Source organism: Dermacentor silvarum, chromosome 7, assembly GCF_013339745.2.
Source record: "Dermacentor silvarum isolate Dsil-2018 chromosome 7, BIME_Dsil_1.4, whole genome shotgun sequence".
In the NCBI taxonomy this organism is placed as follows: domain Eukaryota; kingdom Metazoa; phylum Arthropoda; class Arachnida; order Ixodida; family Ixodidae; genus Dermacentor; species Dermacentor silvarum.
In genome coordinates, this window is record NC_051160.1 from 178,554,942 (window position 1) to 178,568,238 (window position 13,297).

Below are 13,297 nucleotides of genomic sequence, written 5' to 3' on the forward strand. Positions count from 1 at the left end.
TTCGCCACGCCGACCCCGACATGTCTGAAGAAAAGAAAGTTCGGTTCTTGATGCGGGGTGTCAAAGACCAACTATTCGCCGGATTGATGCGCAACCCGCCCAAGACTGTCGCCGAATTTCTTTCCGAGGCTACAACGATCGAGAAGACGCTTGAAATGCGCGTCAGGCAATACAACCGCCGTGCCCTGACCAACTACGCCGACGCTCAAGCGCTAGGCGCCGACGACCTGCGCGAGACCATCAGAGCGGTCGTTCGCGAGGAGCTGCATAAGCTCTTTCCCAGGTCGCAGCCTCACGTGGCATCTATCGCCGACGTCGTCAAAGACGAAGTTCAGCGCTCACTTGGAGTTCCCGATGTGCAGCCACAATCGCCGCAACCCCAGCCGGAAGCGCTGACCTACGCCGCCGTCGCCCGTCGTCAAGGCCCCCCTCCGCGCTCACGCCAGGGCCCCGTAACGCCGCAGTTCCGTCGTCCACCGCCGCCGCCGCCAGCACGCCCGCCCGTCGCCCAGCGCAGCTACCAGAGGAAGACGGACATTTAGCGCGCCCCCGACCACCGCCCGCTCTGCTATCACTGCGAGAAAGCTGGTCATGTCTACCGCCGATGCCCATACCGCGAGATGGGCCTACGAGGGTTCCCCGTCAACGTGCCGCGTCCCGATAGAGGTGAACGACCGCGCGACATCGCCGACTACCTCGCCGGAGCCCAGTGGCAACCACGACGATCCTTACGCTCGCCGTCACCAGGCCGCTACATCTCGCCGCATCGCCGTCAGTACAACGGTCCCACCCGGGGCCAATCTCCCAGCCCTTACCCGGGAAACTAAAGGCAGCAACCGATGGAGGTGCGGTTGCTGTACGACGCAATGACGAAGATCCTCCGACGCCGCCGACGACGACGATTCGCGATTCATCACGACGAGATATCAGCACGCCGCCTAGCAACAGCCTTGACAACATTTCGCCGCCGAAAGACCTACCGACGCGACGTAACAGCAGCAGAGCAAGCCGACGCAGCCGTGATCCGACGCCACGAATTAACCGCAAAGCTAGACGCCGGTCTACCGATCTAGACGTGCTCATCGATGGTCATAACGTCACCGCTCTCGTCGACACTGGCGCGGACTATTCCGTCTTCAGTGGCACGTTCGCCGCCAAGTTGAAGAAGGTGAAAACAGCCTGGCAAGGACCCGATATCCGGACAGCGGGAGGCCACCTAATAACGCCGACTGGAATCTGCACAGCGCGAGTCACGGTAAACAACCGCACTTACCCGGCGAGCTTCGTAATCCTGCAGCACTGCTCCAGGGATGTCATCCTAGGCATGGACTTTCTAAATCAACACGGTGCAGTCATCTTTAAGACTTAAGGTCCAAGTCAATAACGCTTTCAACGCACAACGCGATACCATCGGATACAAGCATAAGTTACCATGCCTTGAATGTGCTTGAAGAACAAGTCACCGTTCCGCCTCGCTTCAGCGTAATGATTTCCGTCGGTACCGAAGTGCCTGCAGACATGGAGGGCGTCATCGAGGGCGATCATCACTTACTGCTCGACAGTGAAAGTTGCGTCGCTAGAAGCATAGCTGAGCTACATGCAGGGAAAGCAAGGGTGATGCTCACGAACTTCAGCCCCGAATACAAGCACATTAACAAAGGCACCACGGTCGCCTACATCGATGAAATAGTACAAGCCAGCAGTGCTTTCGCCTTCACGGATTCCAGTGCACCCGCAACGACGACTATAATATCTGAACCAACTTTCGACGTTGTCGGGATATGGGGGGATGCCAGCGGCCCTCTGCCTCGACACACCGAGCCCCGCGGTTGGAACATGCCTGCGCATCAACCGCGGTCCGGTACAAGTTCGAGGAAACAATAGACGACAACCACGTGTACACTCGGAAAGCATTTATTACGACTGCAACTAACACTTCGAGCAGGCCAGCTAGTTATAGTTGACATCGCTGAGGGTTCCCTCGAAGAGAATAATACACTAGGTAAAGAAGGACTTCCGACTTACCAACTGGGGAATACGGGGGGGCCGCGGCGTTTGCCACAGCAAGAACGCGGTTGACTAACCACGTGCGGGAATACGGGAGCGGCGGCGGAGACTTCCGCCGTCGCCGCTTGCTGGGGACCAAAGAGACCCGGGCGATATCCGCGGGATCTCACGTGACCCACCCGGTGGCGCTGATAGCGCTTGCGATTCCTGCGCGCCGCCCCGCGGAAGGAAAGTTTCCCCTCTCCCAACTCTCCCTGGCACGCATGCGCTTGACGCGACGTTCGCTGCCCGTGCGGCGGTTATGGGACCCTAGGATTCCCACATCCCTCCACCCTTAAATATTGCCCTACAGGCGGAGAAATCGCTGGAACGACGGCATTGACAAAGTATCCGGGCAGATGCGATGGTAAACTCCGGCAGGAAATGTCCGAATCCACGTTGATAGGCAGCACTGTCCAGTGTGGCGGCCGCCCACATGTGGCAGCCGTCACAGTGGTTGACGATGACAGGGCTGAAGATGGCTTGCCCTCAAGATGCGCGCCGCAATGTCCACCCGGGAACAGCGGGTCAGGACTTTCTCGAAACGGCGCACGCGCCGGCACGATGTACCTCGCACCGACGCACCCTCGTGGGAGTATGATGGTAGGCCTCCCTCCTCGTGGCTGTCATGTGCTGCTGCATCGGGCCGCGAACAGGGAGGGGCCAAGACAGCAGGCAGGGACGTGGACCATGGCAGCAATAGCAAGTCGAGGCGGCTTCACTCGTTCTGCAAAGTCGCTCAAATGCACTCCACAAACACTTAGAATTAAGGCAGTAGAGGCCGCCGCAGCGTCGGCCGTCTGACACGATGCTGAACCACCCGTCTACCGCATAGCTTTATGCGGCAACGAGAAAGAAAAACAATCCCGTTCGTTTGAATGAAGTTATTCGCTTCGACCGAATTTTTCCGGTCCGATACAGCGCGAAAGTGTGCGATGCTCGTATGAACAAAGCGCTCTCTGGTCCCCCGAGATTTCGGTTATTCCGCCCGCAAAATATTGAGTTCATCTGAACAAAATAAGCTTTCTATTTCGAACGAGGTTTCTCCGCTCGGGCGAGTATAGTAGAACTAGTGAATCCGGTTGCACCCGCTAAATGTCACGGCATGGTCGTCTTCGAACATGCGACCGGCAGCTCCGCAGAGCCTTAGGCCTAATCGCGTCCATGACGGATACCAATGCCACAAAAGACCCATAAAGGGTTCCAATGAGCCGCCGCGAGGAGATGAAGGCCTAGCTAAGTGGTCCCCGCTCGCTGCTCAACACGCAGCTTCCGAGCAGACTCCTGGGACTGCGCCCCGCTGACGTCCTAGCCAGCGTTTCCGGCGCCCAGCTCCCAGAGCCAAAGATACAGAAAGGAGGCTATTTACATATGTACAGGGAAAATCGACCACCGCGTCGGCTGCTGCACTCACTCGCTTCGGGCGTACTCTTAAAAGAAAACTTGCTGCAAATCTCAGCGTCTACACGAGTTCGGCGACCCTGGCGCAGCGTTAACTCGCCCTCAAGAAAGCACACACAGATCTAGCTAGCAATCACGCCTTCGGCTGAGGCCCAACGCTGGTCCGGACAAAGCCTTCAGGCTTCCGCGCATCCGAACCGATCGTCGTCCCGTTTTCCAAGAGCTTGCTCCACGTTGGGAACGCCAAAATGTCGGGATATGGGGGGATGCCAGCGGCCCTCTGCCTCGACACACCGAGCCCCGCGGTTGGAACATGCCTGCGCATCAACCGCGGTCCGGTACAAGCTCGAGGAAACAATAGACGACAACCACGTGTACACTCGGAAAGCATTTATTACGACTGCAACTAACACTTCGAGCAGGCCAGCTAGCTATAGTTGACATCGCTGAGGGTTCCCTCGAAGAAAATAATACACTAGGTAAAGAAGGGCTTCCGACTTACCAACTGGAGAATACGGGGGGGCCGCGGCGTTTGCCGCGGCAAGAACGCGGTTGACTAACCACGTGCGGGAATACGGGAGCGGCGGCGGAGACTTCCGCCGTCGCCGCTTGCTGGGGACCAAAGAGACCCGGGCGATATCCGCGGGATCTCACGTGACCCACCCGGTGGCGCTGATAGCGCTTGCGATTCCCGCGCGCCGCCCCGCGGAAGGAAAGTTTCCCCTCTCCCAACTCTCCCTGGCACGCATGCGCTTGACGCGACGTTCGCTGCCCGTGCGGCGGTTATGGGACCCTAGGATTCCCACAACGTCAATCAGAACCTTCCCAGGCATAAGAAAGAACAACTAAAAGCTCTGCTCCTGCAATACAAGGATTGCTTCTCGTCGTCGTCAAAAGTTCGACAAACCCCTGTCACCAAGCACCGCATCATAACCGACGAAAAGGTCCGCCCACTGCGTCAGAGCCCGTACCGAGTTTCGGCGCGCGAACGCGAGGCCATAAGGCAACAAGTCGACGAAATGCTACGCGACGACATCATCCAGCCGTCCAAGAGTCCGTGGGCGTCCCCCATGGTGTTAGTGAAGAAGAAGGATGGAACCCTACGTTTCTGCGTCGATTATCGTCGCCTCAACAAGATCACGAAGAAGGACGTATACCCCCTCCCACGGACTGACGATGCCTTGGATCGACTATACAGTGCAAAGTATTTTTCGTCGATGGACCTCAAAACCGGCTACTGGCAAATCGAAGTCGACGAGAGGGACCGGGAGAAGACGGCCTTTATAACACCAGACGGACTGTTCGAGTTCAAGGTCATGCCATTTGGTCTTTGCTCGGCACCTGCGACTTTCCAACGCGTCATGGATACAGTACTGGCAGGCTTGAAGTGGCAGACTTGCCTCGTCTATTTGGACGACGTCGTTGTGTTTGCCTCAAGCTTCGAAGAACACCTGCGGCGCCTTGAAACAGTTCTTCAAGCAATCAAAACTTCCGGACTCACGTTAAAGACAGAAAAGTGCCGCTTCGCATATGCGGAGCTCTTGTTTTTGGGCCACGTCATCAACAAGTCTGGAGTGCGCCCCGACCCTCAGAAAACTGCGGCCATTTCCAACTTTCCTCTGCCCGCTGACAAGAAGGCAGTGCGTAGATTTCTTGGACTGTGCGCCTATTACAGGCGCTTCGTCAAGGATTTTTCACGGATCGCAGAGCCACTGACGTATCTCACGAAGGCCGACGTCGAGTTCTAGTGGGAGACGCCGCAACTCGAAGCATTTGAAGAACTGAAGCGACGCCTGCAATCGCCGCCAATAGTTGCGCATTTCGACGAAAACGCCGATACCGAAGTCCACACCGACGCAAGCAGCGTAGGACTCGGCGCCGTGCTTGTGCAGAGGACTGATGGACTAGAAAGGGTTGTAAGTTACGCTAGCCGGTCGCTATCGAAGGCGGAAGCAAATTATTCCACAACAGAAAAGGAGTGCCTCGCCATCATCTGGGCTACATCAAAGTTTCGCCCCTACCTGTATGGCAGGCCCTTTAAAGTTGTGAGCGACCACCACGCCTTGTGTTGGCTAGCTAACTTGAAGGATCCTTCAGGTCGCCTCGCACGATGGAGTCTGAGACTTCAAGAATTCGACATCACCGTCGTTTACAAGTCCGGGCGAAAGCACTCTGACGCCGACTGCTTGTCTCGCGCCCCCGTCGAACCGCCGCCACAGGACGACCAGGATGACGACACTTTCTTGGGACCAATCAGTGCCGACGAATTCGCCGAACAACAGCGAGCCGACCCGGAACTAAGGGGCCTTGTAGACTACCTGGAAGGCAAGACCGTCATTGTGCCGAAGGTGTTCAGGCGAGGATTGGCGTCGTTTTTCTTGCAAAACGACATTCTCCTAAAGAAGAACTTCTCGCCTCTCCGAGCCAACTACCTCCTCGTGGTACCCTCAGCATTGCGTCCAGAGGTTCTGCAAGCTCTCCATGACGACCCAACGGCTGGACATCTCGGTTTTTCACGCACTCTCGCGAGGATACAAGAAAAATACTACTGGCCTCGCCTCTCTGCCGACGTCGCCCATTACGTAAGGACATGCCGAGACTGTCAGCGACGCAAAACACCGCCGACAAGGCCAGCCGGACTTCTACAGCCAATCGAGCCACCTCGCCGACCGTTCCAGCAGATTGGGATGGACTTACTGGGGCCTTTTCCGACGTCGACGTCCGGAAATAAATGGATCGTCGTCGCTACGGACTACCTCACCCGCTACGCCGAAACAAAAGCCTTGCCCAAAGGCAGTGCCGCCGAGGTAGCCCGATTCTTCGTTGACAACATCCTCCTGCGTCACGGTGCCCCAGAAGTCCTCATCACCGACAGAGGCACGGCCTTTACGGCAGAACTAACTCAAGCCATCCTGCGGTACAGCCAGACAAGCCATCGCCGCACCACCGCCTACCACCCGCAGACGAATGGCCTCACCGAGCGCCTAAATAAGACCATCGCCGACATGCTGGCAATGTACGTCGACGTCGAACACAAGACGTGGGATGCCATCCTTCCGTACGTGACCTTCGCATACAACACGGCCGTGCAAGAAATGACGCACATGGCACCGTTCAACCTGGTCTACGGAAGGAACCCGGCAACGACGCTTGACGCCATGCTACCAGACGTCGCTGACGAAGAAAATATCGACGTTGCCACTTATTTGCAGCGTGCCGAAGAAGGTCGACAGCTCGCCCGCCTGCGCATCAAGAACCAGCAGAGGACCGACAGCCGACCCTACAATCTACGACGACGCTACGTTGAGTACCAGCCCGGCGACCGTGTTTGGGTCTGGACTCCGATACGCCGACGAGGACTTAGCGAGAAACTGTTGCGTCGCTATTTCGGACCATATAAGATAATCCGACGTATTGGCGCACTGGACTATGAGGTCGTGCCAGACGGCATTTCGCAATCACAGCGGCGCCGGGCACGACCTGAAGTCATCCACGTGGTGCGTCTTAAGCCTTTCTACGCCCGCTGATGAGCTTATAGGTACTTTGTTACTTTGTTATTTTCTTTCTTTATTACGCGTCGTTTTGTTTTCGCTTTCGCGTTTGTTTGTAGCATCGGGACGATGCTTTTTAAGGGGAGGGTATTGACGCGTATACATGTTTATCTTTCGCCGATGGCCGCTTTCCACCGGCTAACAAATGTTAAACGTTATCGCTCGGCGCAGGACGCGCCTGTATCGGAAGTTTCTAGAACGTTATCGATGCTTCTTTCCGTTGCCTGTTTTCACCGACGCTTATGTTATCTGATTGTATGAGCGACGCGAATTGTCTAGAACTTTCTGGAAGACACGCGCGTACCAGGGATTATTCTGGAACCTTCGATGACTCAGGTATAAAAGCCGACGCGTTTTGCCGCTGATCAGATTTTCGACGATCGCCGACTGTGTTCGCCGCTATCGTTGTGCTTTGAGTGTAGCTTGCTTTTGTGGGCACAGGTTCGCCCAATAAAAAACCAGTTTCGTCATACACAGTTTTGCGACTGTTTTATTTACCGTCACTACTACATGACAATATATATACTTGTGGGTCTGGCTTCAATAAATAATTTGTTAGTTTGCGCCTGTGTTTGTCTTCCTTTCTGTTGTGCCGTCCCGTTGCACACTATTTCAAGATGGTTCTCATGTCAAAATACCAACTAGCCAACATTCAACTCTTTTAAAGTACAAACAGGCGTATTGGATGTGTTGCTGCATCAAGAACTGCACAAAAATGAGTGTGCCTCTCACTAATGGTCTATTAACCGTAATAGTGCATAACGGCTGTACTCGCACCGAACCCGGTTATGTGAATATCGACAGTAACGATAGTAACGCTTGAGCGGCCACTGGTCCAAATCGTGTTGCTGCATAAAGAACTGCACAAAAACAAGTGTGCAGTCATTGTGGCTTCCGAGATCTAACCGGTGCATGCACCACTGCAACTCAAAGGCCATGGCTGCCATATGCAGTGCTGCCCCTGAAAACATGCTTCGAAAGAGAGTGGACTTTCTCGCAGCTTTTAAAATCCGCTTTTCGTGGTTGCTAGCTTAACTGCTGCCGGGCACTCGTTCAGTTGTGCTTTGCATGCGCCCTCGTTTTACCACAACTGGGTTTGAAGCGTACATTTCAAGTTACAGCATGGTACTAAAACATTTCATTACCTTGGAATGCTGCTTTACAAGCAGGGTCGGAAAATTGTAAATGCACTCAAATGTGGTCATTATGACATCATTAAAAGTGGGTTCAACTTTAGTTGTTTTGCTATTGACTCCACAACATTCTTCAGGCCCCAACACTCTTTGACATGATTCTTGTTCTTCTGGCATTTGTCTCATAGGATATCATCATAATCATCATCAGCCTATATTTATGTCCACTGCAGGACGAAGGCCTCTCCCTGCGATCTCCAATTACACGTCTTGCGCTAGCAGATTGCAACTTGGGCCTGCAAATTTCCCAACTTCACCTCACCTAGTTTTCTGATGTCCTCGTTTGCGCTTCCCTTCTCATGGTATCCATTCTGTAACTTTAATGATCCACCGGTTATCCATTCTATGCATTACATGGCCTGCCCAGCTCCATTTTTTCCCCTTAATATCGACTAGAATATCGGCTGTCCCCGTTTGCTCCACACACCCCTTTCTTCCCGTCTCTTAATGTTAGGCCTAACATTTGTTCCATCGCTCTTTGTGTTCTCGAGCTTCTTTGTTAACCTCCAAATTTCAGCCCCATATGTTAGCAGTGGTAGAATGCAATGCGGTAAAGCTACACCTACCTGTAGCTTCCCCACACAGGTGTTTGCAGAGCCCTATGAGCTTTTTCTGATGGGCCTTCACTAGGTGGACATTTCCTGGAATAAGAAATATAATAGAAAGTCTATAATGTAGCCACCAAACATACCAACATGAAATGAACCTGCTAAGAGTAAATCTAACCTACATTAACAGTTGCAAAAGAATTCTTTTGCACTGCAAAAGAAGTTGCAGTGCAAAAGAACTTGGATACATGCTCAAGTTAAAGTGGCAACACTTCTGTTCGTCCTGTCCCATGCACTCTATTTAGCTTCAAGGTTAGAGTTTTGCAAACCACTTCGCCTTAAACCTACTTAATTCTATCACTTGAAAAACGTAAACAATAATACCAGCACTAATCAGTGAAACCATAGTTTTCTAATGAATTATTCTGCAGGTAGGCACAAGGTGTCAAAAATAGCCGCCAATAACGATTGATTGTACAACCAAAACTTAGTGCATTGCTCAGAAGAGAACAATAAACTGGAATGGATAGAATGACAAGTTGATCCCCCTACTTACCAAATTGCACAGTTCACAAAATCTGATGGCTGTACAGTCACAGTAATGCAGCCTTCGAGCGTGGAAAGTCCAAATACCTCTTGCATCAAGAAAAATTCTGCGGTGGGCTAGTTGGTTAACCATACTAGTGTTTTTGCACAGGAATAACCAATGGACAGACCTAAGTGAGCAAACACACACAGGATGCCGAGCGTAAACTATCAACTGTTTATATTTCAGAAAAAGGAGACCTTGCATGCACACAGATAGCCTCCCAGGCCTACCGACACTGCCAATTGTCAATGATTAGTCTAATCTCTTTTCTGTTGACAGCTACGAACAGTCAATTGACACACGTGCCATGAGGGACCACTTTATTCGTATAAGCTTAAAAAGAAACTTCTCTTTTCCTTTAGTTACTGGACTTGTGTAGTATCGCTTTCCTGTAAAAAATTTGTTCACACTTGCACCCAGTGCAGTGCGTGGCGAGATGATCCGGAACATGCATTAGATCAAACATTTACCAGTGTTCGTGCAGTCTCTCATTTATGCACCTCCTGCTATGGGCCCTGTAATCAGCCCTGCACGTCAAGGAATTCACATACAACACGTGATTCGTCCTTTCAACAAATCGTGTGGCGTATTTTGTAGTGCCTATGTCAACTTTTTTCATGATGTTGTGACCACTTACTCTTCCGCACATTCTACAGTTAAAGCTGCTTATAACAAACCTCCATATAACGAATTCCTGAATATAACGAAGTTTATCTATTCCCCGCCGTTACTCCAAAGAAGCACATGTATTTGAGACCTCTACGTAACGAAGTGGCAGCGGGAGACCCCCTTGAAATAATGAATTTTTCCTGCTGACAACCTATAGATTTTGCCCCAAATTTTGTAATTTTTTGCAAGAGCAGCAACAGGAAGCACCTTCGCTGCCGCGACGGAATGCGAAGCGAGCGCACGTGTGCGAGGCGGGCCTGCATCCCTCATCCCGGCGATCTTCCCGCCACGAGCGTGACCTTTACTCCATCCTTTCATTCAAACCTGATCCTGCCACTTGCTGCAGCTGGCGTAGCCCGCCAAGCCGGCACTCTCCTTTTCCAGTTGATGTTGCTGACGCACTGGCAGACGCTGTGACACATCACACTCGATGAGCGCGGACACGCACTGTCAAACGCTGGCGGCGTGTGAAAGCACCGCTGCAGAAGCGAGCAAAGTGACCTTCGCGCTGTTTGTGTATCGCTTCAATGCAAACTGAGCGCCGAGAACACACAGCATGCTCAAAGCCATGAGCCGCCGACGCACCTACACTGTCTAGACTCTGCCCCAATGCAGATCGCTTTCAAGATACGGGCACTGCTGCGCAGTACACAGTTGATGCCAGAGTACAGTACAATGCTGCCCGCCATCCGTCCCCCCTCGCAGGTGCCTCGAGCGCAATGGAAGAAGGCGTGCTTCCTCCCTGCTTTTCTTTCTTGCGCGCACGAGATTTAGATGCGGTCGTCGGCTCCCCTCGCACGTTTTCACTCGCACATACAGCATACAGGGCGCGGCGACTGCGTTATCGTCCTTGGACTTTATACGGAATATCTATGAGCCAAAACCAATTTTAGGGCCACAACGCGTCATAGACACCATCTTTAGATAGCAAATACGGACCTCAAGGGCCATACTTTTGCTGGCAAAAACCGAAAATACGTCATAGTTGTCGCCCCCGCACTTTGTGCGGCCAATGCCATCATCAAGCCACCAAGCCAAGCGACATGAAAAGTCAAATGGCCACTCGGGCAGTTCGCAACGTATGATACGCGAACGGTCCCACAGTTGCGATGCAACAGTGGGGTTATCAATACATTGGGTTCTACAGCAAGTGTGCCGAGACCGGCCGAAAACGACGTAACAGCCGGGAAAACGCAGCACCTGAGAACGTAACAGCGGGGTTCCACTGTAACAATATACGACGCTACGACGCCATCGTGTTGCTCGCTCTTCGTTTCCGATGCCTCGCGCTTGTGCGAAACGACACGCGTCCACGCATCCAGTAACTGGTGTGAAATTCCAAGGATGAGTGCTTCAACGAAAATGGAAAACGAGTGCGCGTTACAATCGAGTACATACGGTAAGCGTTTCTTTTTTGAATTTTCATGCCGAATCTGCATACGACAAAATCCTCGTTACAATGAAGTTTTTTGGGAATTTGTCAATTTCGTTATATCCAGGTTTAACTGTATAACTATCGCGGCGCTGAGAAGCCCACCCGGATGCCACGCTTGCAGCAACCTTTTCCAGTCAGTGTGACACATTGTTTCATAACACAACAATGCATTCACCCCACCGCATGTATGCAAGCCCTGTGATTTGACTAAGGCACTTACCAAGGCATAAATGCCGGATGTCAATCTGCAGCCGCTGGATTTCTGGGAAATCACCCAGGTCACTCTTTGCCTTGTTCTCGAACTGCAAGACATGAGCAGCCAGCATGGAATACTGCAACAGGACTATTCTCCAAGGAGACATGAATAACGTGAATGAGGAGGTCCGAGTGGATACAAAATTCTTAAAGGTAACCACAGTGTCAAAAAATTGAATAAATAAGAACGTGGTTTCATATAATGACACTAAAGGGTGGCAATTTGTTTTCCCAACAGAGTAAAATCTTGATATAACGAACTTCAGGGATCGTGGCAAATTGTTTGTTATTCTGGAAGGTTGGTATAGTGAAAGCCACAAAATTAGCCAATCCACCCATCAGTTTATCAGTTGTCATCGTATGAGCTATCCACGAAAATGTCACTGCTATTTTTCTTAGCTTCCACCACCACGCTATACATTACATTATATGGCTACATATATGCTATATATGTAAAAATTTACAGAAGCTATAGTAAGAGTGGTGCACACAAGAGACGCTTACGCCGAGAAAAACTACCAACTAGAAGGAAGCTCCATGTTGCCTCCCCAAAGTGCAATGCTTCTTTCTCTTTGTTAGCTTGCTTTTCACATTCCTTGCCTTGGACACCGCAACAGTCTCGTTGGAGGCGGACACCTCAGCTATTCCAAAGCAAAAGCATGTGTACATGACACTGTCCAGAAAGTGGACCGTGTGGCATCGCTGAGAGCAGAGAGGTTACGTTAGATTTCTCCGTGCGTGCAGCTTGTATGGCCACAGAAAGAAGCGCATAAGAAAGAAGAGACGTGTGCAAAAAGAAGGGTGAAAGACAAACAGACGTGCCTACATTGCTAAGCAACACTTGTTTGATGGGAGTATGCGCTCGCAACACCTGATACCTCCGTAACAAAGAGAAAGTCCCCTCCCAAGTTTTCCTCCTCCGGCCCAGCTTTTCCGAACCCATGTGCTCCGGTGCCCGCTTTCTGTGCCTTACTGCCTGCTTCCCTACTGTTCCAGCTGCCGTGAAGGATGCACAGAAATCTAAGAATCCCAAGATTTCATAATATTAATTCGTAGCACCGAGCCATTGTACCATGACATGGAAACTGAATAACGATCGTAGTTCTGAAAAGTTCGGAATTCTGAAGTTCGTTGCACTGAAATTTTTTTACATTGAAGCTATAAGCAGTTTGCAGGGAATTTCTGAAAAGTTCATTAATCTGAAAAGCTTGTTAATGTGGTGTCAATGTGGTAAGGTGTCACCACTTCTTTTACACAAGCTGTCTATTCTGGTTAGTAGTCTGCTGGGCCAGTTGGTGCAACATATCGCAAAAGTATGAGCAGTTTATCAGCAAGGGTCAAGAAAGACTTGACAGGACAGGCGCTCACTTACAACTGATGTTTATTGGAAAGCTGTGTAGGAAAGCAGTGATTCACGCACATGCAGTCAAACACACCACAAGGTGTGGTCATACAGGGCAAACAGGGACAACGATAACCTTTCATAACAGATGTGTCTATAGAGACTGCAAGTTTAACAGTTCAGAAAGCCTATTTCTTTATCCGTGAGTGCTACAGAGGTAACACTAACGCACATGGCTGAGTGTGTACGAAAATCTGCCCAGCTTCTG

The 13,297-nt window shown here is 51.5% G+C and overlaps 1 protein-coding gene across 6 annotated transcripts in view; it reads right to left on the reverse strand.

The window, feature by feature from the left end:
* Window positions 1-13,297, reverse strand: part of LOC119458732 (tRNA:m(4)X modification enzyme TRM13 homolog) — a 306,204-nt gene that overhangs the window by 66,634 nt on the left and 226,273 nt on the right. For all 6 annotated transcript variants that reach the window (XM_037720598.2, XM_037720596.2, XM_049671406.1 and 3 more), the window contains 2 exons: window positions 11,653-11,734; window positions 8,758-8,832 (listed from right to left, as the gene is read on the reverse strand). In XM_037720598.2, coding sequence (XP_037576526.1) covers window positions 8,758-8,832; window positions 11,653-11,734 — 157 coding nt within the window. The remainder of the gene's footprint in view (window positions 1-8,757; window positions 8,833-11,652; window positions 11,735-13,297) is intronic.